This window comes from Ascaphus truei, chromosome 3 (assembly GCF_040206685.1).
Source record: "Ascaphus truei isolate aAscTru1 chromosome 3, aAscTru1.hap1, whole genome shotgun sequence".
Classification (NCBI taxonomy): Eukaryota; Metazoa; Chordata; class Amphibia; order Anura; family Ascaphidae; genus Ascaphus; species Ascaphus truei.
The window spans coordinates 277,728,835-277,744,453 of NC_134485.1; the positions used below are offsets into that span (position 1 = coordinate 277,728,835).

At 37.7% G+C, this 15,619-nt stretch overlaps 1 protein-coding gene across 3 annotated transcripts in view; it reads right to left on the reverse strand.

Moving 5' to 3' along the window:
* Positions 1-14,269, reverse strand: part of GPC6 (glypican 6) — a 1,577,578-nt gene extending 1,563,309 nt beyond the window's left edge. For 2 of the 3 annotated variants that reach the window (XM_075590866.1, XM_075590865.1), the window contains exon 1: positions 13,443-14,269. In XM_075590866.1, coding sequence (XP_075446981.1) covers positions 13,443-13,596 — 154 coding nt within the window. In that variant the 5' untranslated portion in view covers positions 13,597-14,269. The remainder of the gene's footprint in view (positions 1-13,442) is intronic. The other variant, XM_075590869.1, reaches the window with a different exon arrangement.
* Between the last annotated feature and the right edge of the window lie 1,350 nt (positions 14,270-15,619).

Sequence of the window (15,619 nt, forward strand, 5' to 3'; positions counted from 1 at the left end):
AGAGGAGGTAAGGGAGGGGGGGGGGCGAGCAGGGAGGGAATCAGGAGGAGGGGGGGCGCGATCAGGAAAGATTGCGCAGTGCTTAGCTATACCATACCATTAACTGTTTTTAAAGGGCACATTCCTACACCCAATGTACTGCTTGACCAATTCTAAAACATATAGATTATGTAGTACAGACTTTAAGATCTCAACTTGTAAGGAGTATTACACGTAGTTGATATTCTTTTGTCAGCCTTAAGCATTATTAGACAATGTCAGTCACAAGGACACAGTAATAGACTAGTAACTTTCTTAAACAAAATGTGTCTAATGGAATGAAACTATAAAGTTGTTTATTTAATCAATACATTTAAATTATGTTCTAGATAATTAATTAACGATGCCCATTTTTAGCACATAATCAGACTGATAGACTATCTTGTAACAATGGCAGCAAAGCACATCACTTTTGGCTTTTCACCAATCCATAAATAAAGCTCCCTTGTGCATTCTTCTAAACACGTTAATTTTTCAATTAGATTTAGATTTTCTGCTTAATAATAGTTTCTCTCTCTGTAGGGGAATAACAAAAATGCTCTGTTCTATATTGTACGTGCTATAATTTTTACTGCATTTAGCTGAATCAAACTAAAAAGACAATAATAAGTAATCTTATAAGAAAATATTTTGTGTGTAGAGAACAGAACTCAACCCAACAAGGGGATCTCCCATTGCAAAACCATTGACCCTTGCCACTAAGAGCCTAACAGTTCAGAAAATATATAACTTTTTTGCTCAGAATTTTTGGAAAATAAAAATGTCAGCAATGTCACTTTCAGATAGCAAAAGATTAATGTGACTAATAACCAGTAGCCATGTAAATTTATACCAAAAGCCAATAAAGTTATAAGCACAAATACATCTGTTTTGCATATTGGTTCAGAATTTGTCTTTTTTTCTTGCTTGAAAACAGTTAGAAAAGAAATTCTGTAGAATAATGTATTTCATAAAACATTTCAGTATCTTTTCACGTGTGCTGCTTTGTAGGAGGCACTGTAATAAGGAAATCTGACGTTTGAGGCAACAGATCTACTGTATGAAAGCCATAGAACAATGTTCTGCCTGTGTTAGGAATATCAGTACATTTCCTTTTCATGGGCTTACAACAGTTTCTGTTACGAGCTGTGCAAATCAATTGTACTACTGTATATCCAGATGAATATGTAGAAAATAATATTCAGCAGTACAGCAACACTGGCTCTAGTTACACTGTAGAGCCTCCTTCTGGACATGTAAGGCTTCTACATGAGCTGTCTCATGCTTTCCAAAGACTTCAAAGTGATATGTGTTGTCAAAATCAAAATGATCACCATAGGAGAGTACTGAACCTGTAAACTCAACTCCAGTTACAACTAAAGCAAAGGTGGGTGGGGGGGGGGGGGGGTGAGCTTTGTTTTCATCTTAGAGGATTCAGGGTGTTCCCCTACTCAAATGTTATCGATACTGGAAAATTAACCCTTACAACTCCAGAGCAGAAATACTTGCCCGGGAGAACAATACTGTATGGCCATCGGGACAGCCTTGGCCCAGCAGCTGGCAGCCCCATGGCTGTACACTGCTGGACCCCTCATCACTAGAAAAGGTAAAGATAGGGTAAAATAGAGTTTTTGTGGCATTGCTGCTTAAAATTCACTAACTCTCCTTTTTTAATCAGAATGAATCCTGTGTACAGTACTTTTCTAAAAAAAATGCAACAATTGTACTCTCTCTTTTTAAAAGGAAAATAAATGTTCCACAATTCAACCCTAATTTCCCTTCCACCTATCCCTGATATGATTTCTCAGAATATGTAAGATAATTCCAGAACAAAATGCATATGTCTACATAGCATTAAAAAACAGCACAACTGTCTCACTACTTCCGAGTTAATAACAAGAGATTCCATTAAAGCAGCAATAGCGCCTGTTTGTTTTTTTAGGGGGGGAGAGGGGATGATGAGGGTAGCGTACGCTTATTTTGCCTTAACAGTGGTGTAACCTGGAGCTGATTCGTTGTCCCCTGAGTTCCTTAATTACAAAAGTTTTGTCCACTGTTCAAGAATACTTCATGGACACAAAATGGCTGCAGGATTAGACTTGCCCCAGAAGCCAGTCGAAAGCCATGTGCCTCATTGGTAAATGACTTTCCAGCTTCAATTGGTGACCCTGCAGCTATATCATTGTTTTACCTGAAACTGGGTACTCCCTGCAGTTTGTGGTGTATTTTTATGCTAATTTTAATACCTTTATGGTATGGTCATTGGTAAAGCACCCTCTATGTTCAGAAATGCAATTTATAAATAGGCATGTGGATTAGAGAGCAAAGTTGAGAGAGTCTATACTAATGTTTAAGAGAAGAAATAAATCATATACACGTTAAATGCTAATAACTTAACATAATATGATTTGAAAATGCATTTGAAAACTCAGAACAAATCAACAAGTTCAAAAAGAATGAGTGTGTGTAAACTTGAGTAATATATATTAAAAATGTGAAGTCATTAAACTATGATAGTTTCGTAGCTACAGAAGCAATGCAGAAGATTATAAATTAATACAGGATGTGTATAAATATGTATATAAATTACAGTATATGTATATATAGTGGCAAGAAGACGTTTGTGAACCCCAATGATAATTACGGAAATTCCATAGTTTTTCCATGATAACTTTCTTAAATCAAAACTAGTCTTTTCTTAAATATCAAATAGGATTTATATTAACCAGTTACATGTCTTTTGAAACAAAAGATGTATGGATTAGACAATGAGTAATAAAGAGTCAGGGTATGTGCAAATGTAAGTGAAACCCTGATTTTATCAGCTAAATTAAAGTGCATATTAGAATCAGGTGTTTAAATAATTAGGTATATCTTTGGGAGGCCCCATCCTACTGTATATAAAGAACAAAAACATTGTGAGTTTGGTCTCAACCATACAGGTGTGTGGAAATACGTCATGCCACAAACAAAAGAAATCTCTGAGGACCTCAGAAAAGCAGTTATTGATGCTCATCAGTCTAGAAAGGGTTACATACCCATTTCTAAGGATTTGGGGCTCCACTGATCCACTTTCAAACAGATAGTCTACAAATGGAGAAAGTTTAAGACCACAGTCACTCTACCCAGGAGCGATCATCCTACCAAAATCTCTCCAAGAACAAACCGGCAAATCGTCCAGGAAGTCACAAAGAACCCTAACATAGTAATTGTCTGCTCTTAAAAATAATTTGCTATCTGTAGGATTCGGATATAAAACAATCAGTCAATTATTCACCTTTGATATCTTAATTCCACTTCAATGTAAATGTAACAGTTTGATGAGCCTCATTTGCATCTTTCAACACATTTTTCAATTGTGTACTAGTGCCCCTACATATAAAGTACACGTTGTCAATATATCTCCCACAAAATAACCATATTCAGCATGGTTTAGGAATAATGCCTTTTCAATCCAATACATACACATATTTGAATAGGATGGGAACATTTGGGCCCCCATTGCTTTTCCCTAAGTTTGAAGACAATATTATTTACCAAATATAAAAAAAATTTTGGTTAATACCAATTCACGTAACTGAGTCAGGAATAAACATTTGTCCTGTGACATCACCTTAAGGCTTCTCTTGCAGCACCAATCCCCTCAATGTGAGGGATTGACGTGTACAAATTTTGTATATCAATTGTGCACAATATATCCATAGGTGTCAAATCTGAGATTCTAGATATGATACTCAAAAAGTGTGTGGTATAGTATCTATAATAATAGTATCCATGCCTTGAACTATTGGCTGCAAATTATGTTCTTAATATTGGGAGAGTGGCTGTAAAATACTGTCTGAGCATGACACTATAGGCCTTCCAGGTTGGACATAGAATGTAGGTGTAATTGGATATTTCTTCATTAAAATTCCCTATCTTCCCATCAATTAGAACTTTCTCCAAATTGTAAGGTAGGATCAGAGGGAAGACAGATGTAGTGATCGATATTTCGAAGTTGACACAATACCTCAATTTTATACTGTATTTATCTTTGTCCATAACCACAACTGCCCCCCTCCTGGTCCGTTTTTTTTAAAAACATTTTCTTTCTTTTGTATCATCCCCAGAATCCCAGATTCCCTAATAGACACATTTGAAACTTAATTTCATCCCAATTTAATTTTCTCACATCTTGTGTCACAATATTCATAAATGTTTTTAATGATGGATTAACAACCTGTGGATAATATACACTTTTATCCTTCATTTTAACATCAAAGGGGTTAGTCGGCACTAGTCTTGTTGCACTTTGTAATCCCATCTCTCTTGTATATTTGTCAAAAAGAATCTTCAAGTTGAGATTTCTAAAAAATGTGAACAGTTCAATCTCTGTTACAGATGGATTCCCTGCTTTAGTTGGAACAAATCCCAGACCTATGTCAATGAAGTCCTGACAAAGGGGTTAAACTGCCCAAAACATTGTACAACTGTTGTTCTCTATGGAGCCATGCCACCTTTAGCTACTAACCAGCCCTACTCCTGGCAGTAAGCCCTATTAGAATCAGGCTGCCAGTAGTCAATTTGGGTTTTCCCCACTCACTGGAGCTGCACTTGAGTGACAGTTGGAGATGGTGACAGACCTGGTGCTCTCCTCCTAGCAGTACTTAAGGGCAGTGCTGCCCTAAATTTAACAGTGCCTCTACCTACTTGAGAGGGGGAGGTCACACAGCCAAGAGCCTGACTATTGGGCCTTTATCTGGTCCTCTTCCCCTCGGAGGAGTGTGTGTACCATACCTCTGCCCCTGCTAGCGGGGCAGGGAAGAGCTTGGACTGCTGCAGGTGCCCTTGGCCTGTAGTCACCAACCTTCAGTGAGTAGCTGGCAGTTGCTGCATTGGGCAGAACCCTGCCGTGTACTGTGCTGCACAGAGTGAGAGAATAAACCATTCCTGTTGTTATACTCCCTCCTAGTGTGTGATCTTATTGGGGAGAGAGGTGATGATCTCCACCACTTGGAGCCTACAACAGATGGAGGCGCTACAATGCTAGAGAACCACGTGGGTAATGTAACCAGAAACCTGATCCTGTGTCCCCACTACCATCGGTGGACAGCTCAGCCCTCCTGTTACCAGAAGGTATCATGCACCACATATGTAGTAATGGCAGAATCTCCCAGAGGGTGGGGGAAGCACCGTTACATCTATAATAAATATACAACACAGATACTGAAGATCTGAGAATTTTTTTTTTCATGTAAGGCGGAGCAACCAGTTTACTTTTTTATAGCCTAGGACTCTGGCTATTATCTTTCCTTTGGCCCTAACAGTATAAGTCCTGTTAGACACAGGCAATGTGGGGCATAAGATCTCTCATGGAGGCCTAGCTTATTGTTGCAGCCTGGCTACACTATTGCTGTATCCAGGGGCTGCCTAACAACAACCAGAGAGTGTCATCCCATGGGAGGATCACATGCCCATGATGTGATGCCTGTCAGTATCGGACCTGCCCTGTTATGGGGCAGGGTTACTAGCCCCTCCCCTGGGGTACATAAGCTGATACTCTCCCAGAAGTCAGAGGTTCACTTCCCTCCCCCCGTAGGGGGAGGGAAGTGGGTAAAGGAGGGTAAAGGAGCTGAGAAGGGGCCCACAGAGCCTTAAGCCCTGTGGGTACTACTTATGGGAATATGCCTGTCATGACTACGTGTATGCTGCTACATGTATGCTGCTAATAAAGACCCAGTTGAACCCATATGTTGTGGCTACTTGACTGGGCACAATCTGAGTTGCCAGTGTGGACCATCTTAGCTGCACCAGTATCCTTATCGGCTGGAGGCGCTGTGCTACGAATGATCAGTATTGAGAGCCTGACCTGATGTCTCCCTATACCACCGCAGAGTTCTCAAGGACTTCTGTTCAACCTCACAGGAATTCACCGCACCAGAATACACGGTAGCTCTATTATCTCACTTAAGGTGGGAGCAAAGGTGCTACATTTGATATATACAGTGCAGTTCATTAATAACAATCATCACACTTGGAATATGCTTGTAGACAACCAAGGACTACTTAAGACGCTTTGGTTAAACCTGTGGACACTCCCTCTGAAGAAACGCATCATGCTATGGTGGGTCACGTCTCCAGCCCTGCTGAGGTCATTTTATTTGGAGAAGAATAAGAGGGATGGAAAGGAACGCTATCTTGCTGTAAACCGAGGTTTCTCCACTTGTGGGATGGATTAATGTAATCCTGCATAGCGTGAATATACTGATTCCAGGCATTCTGTGAAACACAGATTTATTCAAGAAATCCCTGCTGCTCTCCCCTCTACTCTGTGCTGGCTGGTAACCTGTTTCATTTAGTGGGTTATTTTACTCTCAACTTGTGAGTGCATATTTTACCAGGTGCTTTTATTAAATTAATGTGTTACTTGTTGACACTGTTGAGCATGCACGTCCTTCGTTTGTTTTTTAGATTTATACTTGGATGAGGTGTATCTTTTGGCAAGCTGCCAATGTCTCCAATTTCACTGGATTTGCTAAAGGTTGACAGATTTACCTACTGTATATTTACCTGTTTTGGACACTACATATCCTTTTTACTCTTTCTGATTGTTCATGGTCTATTTATGGATAGTGTGATGTCTCAGTTACAATTGCAGGGTCTTTTGTGCCGTATTAAAGGAGGGAAAATGTAGGATTAATTTAACAGGGTTTATTTACAGGGCAAAACAAGGATACATAAAACAAAAAGGACCTAACTGCACTTGGAGGTCTAACTGATACATTTCAGTTACTTACTAATCGTGGGAGAACTAAACTCTTTTACCACTCTGAACCCTGACCTGTATACAGACCACAGTTCTCCCTGCACCTCTCTCACTGAGGCTGTCAGCATGTGGGCTTCCAGATCAGCACAGCAGCACACAAGGAGGTGTTTGACCTGCTTTTTATACTGCAGTCAATTCATTAGTGCCCAGGTGAGGGGAGAGGATACTCACTCAGGAAAGTGCTATGCCCTATATACCTCCCTTCAAACTCATTCTCACTGAGTACATCACAATATTTACATCTTCTAATTTTTTATTTTAAGTATAATTAATATCTTTCACATTTTTAAGAACAATTACATGATTATCGAGATACACTTGTTATAATTTGGGGATTTTGACTTTATACGATGTCACAAGGAAATATTGTTTCCTTTAATGATGCATACATATAATCTGTCACATTTCCAAAATATTACATTTGCTGCAATTAAGGTCACTGCACTCTACCCCAGTGGCTTTCCTTTAGACACCAATCTCTTTCTTCTTCTCCATTCACTCCTTGATCCCTGCGCACTTCTATTTCCTTTCTCCTACATTCTCTACTGGTCTCTTTTAAACAAATAATCCATGTGTTTTGCTAGCATACAGGTACTACGTAAATAAAAATATAAATGTACAGCTACTTCAGTGACACTGAATGCATTATTCTTAAATACTCAAGAAATTCAAAGAAAAAGACAAGTAGTTATTTTCCAGTTAAATTATCCCAAAAAGCTTTGATTGTTGATTACTAAAAGGTGCCATTTCTGCGTATCTACATTTTTTCGAGAATCTGACATTTAATGAGATTCAAGTGGTATAATAATGACAAAAATATATTCTTTAATGCACTCATAAAAAATGTCCTGAGCTTTTAACAAAGTGCTAGACTTGTTTGTTGCCTGATCACAAGTCAGTTAGTACTGTAAAACAAGACAAAAGTGTGGCACTGTCTGAATTCAAGATGTTAGGCAATAGTTACAGTATATGTACAGTATGTGACTTTTTAAATGTTATTTTTGTGCTCAATATGAGTAAGGTAAGTGGATGCTGCACACCATAAGTAAATAATTTTAGTGATACAGTTACCAGTGCTCCTGGTCCAGTGAAAACCTGTGGGATAATCCAAATGAATATGGAAGAAGAGAATCAGGGCACTAGATTTCAAAATGAAGTGAATTTATTCAGCCAAGGAATCGACATTTCTGCCAGTATGTCGGCCTTTCTCAAGTGTTAACACTTGAGAAAGGCCGACATACTGGATGAATAAATTCACTTCATTTTGAAATTTGATGTGTCCTGATTCTCTTCTTTTCTTCCTTTTTTTTGCTCAATACACTTTTTTTGTATTGATTCCCTGAAATGTGCTGTTTCTTTATTTATACTGGACTATTATTTTGGTTAATGTATTTACATATTTATGTAGATATATACATATATATATATACATGTAGAGGTATCAGTATCGTGTTAGCCGAGCTTCAATAATCAAAAAATAAATAGATGATACCGTTCTGTGGCTAACGAAATGCTTTTATTTGTATGAGCTTTCGAGATACATACATGTGGTGTACATATATATATATATATATATATATATATATATATATATATATATATATATATATATATATTAAGAGAGAGAAAAGAGAAACGCGTGCCTATAAAACATTTATTACCAGAATAAAAAAAATGAGGTAGGACACTCACAAAGGGAGCTAGAACATACACAAACAGTTATCTACACGCTAGGAGTTGCCACCATCATTAGTGGTTGAACAACATCCCACTGAGTCAGTTCAGCAGAATCAAGAGAAACTGCTCAGTGGAGACTGATTTTGTTGGCAGTCTAAGGTACTGGGGGATCGCTTTCTGGAAAAGGGGTATGAGGAATCTATTATTAAAGAGTCATTTCTGAAGATTAGTTCCAAAAAGATAGATGATCTAATGGGTCAATCGAGCACAAGAATGTCTACAAAAAGGATTTCAAGGTCGCAGATGGGTGCAAAGTCCAAAAATAGTTCAGGGTTTGGAACACCGAAATTCATTGCCAAATACAACACTGTATCAAATAAGATCACAAAAATACTCAACACACATTGAAAAGTCTTAAAATGTGATCCATACCTTGGTGGGATTCTCCCAAGTTATGCATTAGTAGTTTACAAGAAAGGCACAAACATCATAAACTTGATAGCACCGAGTAAAATGAGAAATGTAAAAACCACTAATATAACAACGGTTAATGGTAATTTTAGGTGCAGGTGGCCTAGATGCATAATGTGTCAACAAATGAATTAGATTGTAAGCTCCTCGGAGCAGGGACTCATCTTCCTAAATGTTACTTTTATGTCTGAAGCACTTATTCCCATGACCTGTTATTTATATTTGTTCTTTATATGATTGTCGCGTATTACTACTGTGAAGCACTATGTACATTAATGGCACTATATAAATGAAGACATACACTACAACAAATACATTTAAGTGACTATTTTAAGTCACATAAAAACGGAAGCATCCACAAGGTTAAGGGACACACTGAATGTCAGACGACACATGTGGTGTACATGTTAAGCTGCCCTTGTGGCATTCAATACAATGGGAGGACTATCCTTCCTGGTATTGTCAGATTTCTGGAACATAGGAGGAGTATTGCCAGGGGTATGACTACACATACTGTTTTTTCAAAACCACAACCAAAACCCAGGGCTCCTAACTGTTATGGGTCTGGAACAGATACCTCCCTATATTTTGCGAGGTGATAGGTTCCGGACCCTGTGCAGAAGGGAGTCCTTCTGGATTTACACACTGGGTACGTTGAGACCTGTTGGTTTGAATGAGACCAATTGGTTTGAACTATATATATATATAGTTCGATATGTACTGCCATAATTCATACAGATCAACATTGATTATTAAAAAAAGTATCCAACATGATCGTTGCTTCAAAATATATATGGGTTATTGATAGTAAATTACACTTACTCCATCTAGAGTGTAAGCTCTCAGGATCAGAAACCCTCATTACCTTTTGTATCTGTTTGTCCTTATTTGTCTGACATTCTGTTCCTGTAATATACTTAAATCTGTATTCCCACTGTACAGTATTGCAGAATATGTGGGCACGGAACAGAAATAACTATAACAATAATGTTATGTACTAAAGATATAAAGCAATTTGTCAATAATACGTTCAAAATAAAGGGCAAAATAAATACCACTATTTTGTAAATTTACAATGAATTTCCTCATTTACTGGCTACTTGATGTGAAGGGGTTTCAGAACTCGACATTCAATAATGAATACATGTGGTAAATAATACTTGTTCCTTAGATTGGTTTAAGGTGGTCTATTTTTCACACAGACTTTGTCATACTAAAACCTCAAACTTTAGACACAAAATGTGTGCAATAGGATTCATAAAAACACAATTTATAAAAGTGATACTATGTAAATACCAGACTCATTGTTAAAAGGGTAACTTTGATACACTACCCCTTCTCTGGTTAATTTAGCTAATACTTGGGTATGGGGAGAGTGTATACACTACTCACTTTTGTTATCCAGTCTGAAACACCTCTGAATGTGTTTTGGTAACAAGCACCAATGGCACCCAGAAGCCCCGGTAGGAAGGGAGACATTTTCTCCCTTTGTATACCAGACCACTTTCTTCTATTGTGCTGGAAATTATCTCAAGCTATCACTTTTTACTTAGTTATATATGAGTAGTAATTTGCTTTGTTTTAAATGGTGAAAAAATTAATTAAACATTTTTACAATACCTCAGTTATGATTAAGAAATTACTGATGAGTTCCATCCAAAAACAACATTTCAAACTAAAGTTTTACAAAGCTATTAATTTATTAGGGAAAAAAAACTTTTCCTTTCCAAGACAGTTTTGGTCATGATATAACACCAAAAAATTGTAACAGGGTGTGCGCAGTCATTCCCTACAAGAGTTTATCCTTGATGCCTGAGCACGCACACACAATGAGGCCTTTTTTCTCAAAGTTCATCCATCAAAGTGCAAACAGGCAAACTGTATTATGCATAGAATACTTCTCAACACCCAAAATATTTTAAGAGTTTGAGAAACTCTCTACAGGAATATGTCAATTGTACACAAGTGCTGCATGTTTAGTTCTGGATATGTTGACATTTCCAGAATACTGGCGCTAAAAAAGGGAACATTAATTTAGTATTTTAGCAGCTACTAAGCATTTCCTTAAAACATTTTTAAAAACAGTCTAAATTCACCTTGGGATTAATAATTTCAATACAATTAATTATACATACTTTAATGATAGTACAGATCACAGCTGATATGGTTCAGCGAGTCAAGGCGCTGAAACTGAAAACATAGACAGCAGGGTAGCCTGGTTCATGTTTTGATACCACCTCCTTGTGACCTTGTACAAATTAACTTTATCTCCCATCGCCCCAGGCACCAAACATAGATTGTAAGCTTGTCGAGACAGGGAGGGTCCTGTAGCATTATATGTAGAGTGCTGGGTAACATGTTATGTTTTGTAATTGTGAAGCTCTTTCAGTAATATTTGGGGGAAATAAAATAAAGTTATTCTTAAAAGTAAGATGTTTAAATAGTGAGAAATGTTAACATGGTTAACATAAGTTTAACAAGAGATGGTGAAATTAGTCCGGTCTATAATAACGATTATTCAAGTAATTCACTATCAAGAAGGGATACAAATAAATGTAAAACATGTTGAGTATGCTACTGATGTAATAATATGGTGCTTTAACAGCTGGATCTGGTTAGATATTGGGTTCTATTGAATATAGTTTGAGTGCTACATAAAAAGATAGGCATGATCACTGCAGGCAGCATAAAACAGTTTGTTTCAAATTTTTATCAACACTAAAAATTGTTTTCTTTAATTTCAACTTCAAACGATATTTAAGAAAGTATATTGTGCAAATAACTTTGTAACATTTCAACTAAAGGTTTAATCATCAGACAAGACAATTAAAGCTGTAACTTTGGAAAACATACAATACTATATTAACAACATCTAACTAGTGATCCTGATGGACTATTACATGGAGTTAGTGATCACTGGAATATCAAAGTAATATATATATATATATATATATATATATATATATATATATATATATATATATATATATATATATATATATATATATATATATATATATATATATATATATATATATATATTGCAGATGTGAATACAATTAAGGAGAGCTAAGAGCCTCATTCTTTCTTATTCTGCCATTGTTGTGAAATATGAAACATTCAGTTTGGTTGGAAAACATATTTTGATATGTTTCAATTCCACATATCATTCAGTTTTCCATAAACCCTAGCAATATCCAAAGCCTTCCCAAACATCATCCAAAATGAGACAATCTTTAATAAAGACAATAGGTGAACTGAATTCCTGCATTTCAGACATTTTTCAACCTGAGCAGTTTAACAGCAGTCTGACATTTTTTTTGTGGAAAAACTTACAGTACATTTCAGACTATATACTGTACAGAACAACACCTATAGGTTATGAACATGGGGTTACATTTATAGCTCGAAGATTATCTCTGCAGAGCACATTTCATTTATCTCACTACTGTACTATGTTGTGAGTGTTTGAATGCAAGATACTGTACAAGGAACAATTGACAGCAAGGTATGTGTGAGGACATCATCATCACTTGTCCACATCCTGAGCCTATTCCCTGGTAAAAAAAATAGATACAAAGCACATATTTGCAAGTAAACTACAGTACACAGGTTAATATTACACGTTAATACTGCACAGTATTTTAGTCTACAAATACTATATTACACATAAGGGAATAATCACATCAATGAATTTACATTTTAGACCACTTCTTCAACAGAGTATGTATTTTACTATATGTAACAAATGGTACAAAACTGATGCAGAAATTGAGAACAAAAGCCACAAATTCTGTTGAAAGTCCAATCTAAACATGATCTTCCTTAAAGCATGACCCCTTTTGCCTACAGAATGGCGAATTCATAGAGATACGGTTATACTGTGTTCAAGAAACTCCTATAAGAAGTATTTTTTTTTTAACAGCAGATACTCAGCATGTCTCGTGTTCAGCTAAAATCAGTCGTGCTGGTAGAGTATTGACTCCATGTGATTAACAACTGTGCTAAGTTTCCTAAACATACAGTACAGCCCCTTTAGTTGTGTTATATTAAACTATTGATACACGTGCATTTTCATAGTAATAACAAGGCGCAGAAAATCACGTTTAATTCCACCAATAAATTATATGTGGATTTACAGTATATAATAGTGCCAAAGGTAATAAGAATGAATGTCAGAGCAGTGGAAGTTCCTGTTCAATATCCACATCCACTCTGTGCCTCCATTTGATTGTCAATGATACCCTGATCTGAGCCACACATCTGGGGCTCTAAGTATGAACGGCAAAGGTCACAGCATCATCAAAATAATGCAAACCAATTGTGTTTGGAATCAGCGTTATCAGCACAGCTAATCAATATTTCTCTCCTTGAGATTTAGCCGTCCAAAAAGTGAAAGAGAAAAGGAGTGTGAAATGTAGGGTAAAATGAATGAGCTGCGGTCTGCTGAGCGATAGAAGGGTTTTCTTACCTGCTATCTCTTGGTAAGGGACACTGACCAGGCTGAATCCCTTAGCACTGTACGCTTGTCTGACCTCACTGCAGCTACGAGCTTTCACATCAGCCCCGGTGCAAAGTGACAGCAACACAGTTACCCAGAAAAGCAGAGGTTCCATCCAAAACATGGTGCAAACAGCAATCCAACTCGATATTTCCCAAAACCCGACTTTCTTCTTGCCCAAATTACCTCCACGTACGTTATTTCCACGGCGATACCAAATCAATGACTCCCAATCCAACAAGGTGTAGAAGGCGACAGAAGCAGAAAGCCCCCCCCCGTGTTCAGCTACTCCTAACCGCAGAGGAAAAACTTTTCAATATTCCACCGCTGCAGTTAAACACAGAAGCCCCTTGCTTCCTTCCAGAGGGAAATGTCAAGTGAGGAGTGTGCTGCAGATTAGCAGTAGGCAAGGATGCTGACTGCAAGGAGCTGTGTCTGTGCTAAACTGTGTTCGCCTGGCTGGACACTGCTGTGTATGTGTACACTGTATGTGCTGGTCTAGGGATATGTAAGCCTGTGTCTGGGTAGTGTGCATAGTAGGGGGAACTTCTGTTTAGCACAAGCTGGCTGAGCCTGCCAATGTCTGTTAAATTACGAAGACTGAAAATCCCGGAGACAGACACAGTGAGGCTGAGAGAGGCAGAAAAAGAAACGTGCTGTACATTTCATTGCCTCAATCTAGAAAGTGGAAGCCAGGTTGATCATGAAATCTGGAGTGGATTCTCTAGCTCCCACCAGGCATTGCATCTCAGACCTTGTCAGCCTTTCCATCTTCTATCTTTTTTAAGTATCGTTATTTATGTCACTAAAGGAAACTAAAGGAAAATGACCATGGAAAGAGAAAGCGGGGAAGAAAGAACAGGGCATTTGGCTCCAAAAACTGGCAGTTTTCTCCCTCTGCAGAGATCATTAATTCTGCTTTGATTGAGCTTTTAAAGTGCCAGCTCCATTCTCTCTTCCTCAATCTATCGCGGAGCAATAATACATCTCTATCGATAAACCAATAATCTAAGATAGTGCATAAATGTATAATATGTAATCATAATGTATAGATATATAGCAAGTAAAACTATGGGTATCAAGCCTGTAAAATTGTTGGAATTCGTGAATCAATGTCCCAGTATCAAGTTTCTTTTGCGGCTCTACTTTAATTCTCTACAGTTTTTGCATTTGTTTGGTTTACAAAGTGGTTATGAGCCATAGGGGGAATTAGGGAAAGGTTTTGGGGTGCACATTATATTGGATGAATATGGTATTTGTTCACTTTTATTTAGCTGGCAGATGGATCAATAAGGGACTTGATCATTTTCATGGGAGACCAGGTTATTTACATCTTTTTACCAGGATTTTCATTGAGCAAAACAAGGTAATGAAATAAATTGTAGTTTATTCAGCAAAAATGTGCTTACACACAATGATACACAAAATCCAGACAAAAAGACACACTTACTTTGGGACTGGGGTTGAAAACTAGACTTTCCTAGGTGCTGGGAACTCTATGGGAGAGTTTTCCCTGACTTACTGCTCCGGCAGCTTTTATTCGAAGTAATCAACGGCTTGTACCTGGCATGTTCCTGGAATGCCACGCTGTTCACCCGGAGCATGCCGGGCTCCCAGCCAGGGTCATGCCTGGCTGACGCGCGGTTGATGTGTTTATTGATAATGGTTCGGATTTTAATAGGCTGCAATGCTTCGCGTGTCCGCCAGATGGCAGAAATTCATGACTTGTAATGCGCTGAATCAGTAATGTGTCGGCTTGCAGGTGTTTCTTTAAAAAAAGATACCGTACCACTGTGTGCTATTGTAACTTGGCCTTGGCCTTGAGACTGAAGGAAGATGTTGCAAAAATGTATCAATTTAGGCTTTTCATATTAAAGAAAGACAAAGACCAGTTTCAGTTTGTGTTACACTATTCTGCAGAGACCCACCATGAGTGTTCAAGTGCAGCCTGCTTTCCAAAAACCTGACAGAAGTTATGTGTATTTGATATGGGCCGCGATTAGTGCAACAGAGGATAAGATGGCAACAGTTGCTCAAATTTATCAGTATTTTATCGAAAAATATGACTTTTACAAATTTTCGCCAACTCCTCATACGTGGAAGCGTGCAGTAAGGAAAAGGTTATGTAGTGACCCCTGTTTTCACCG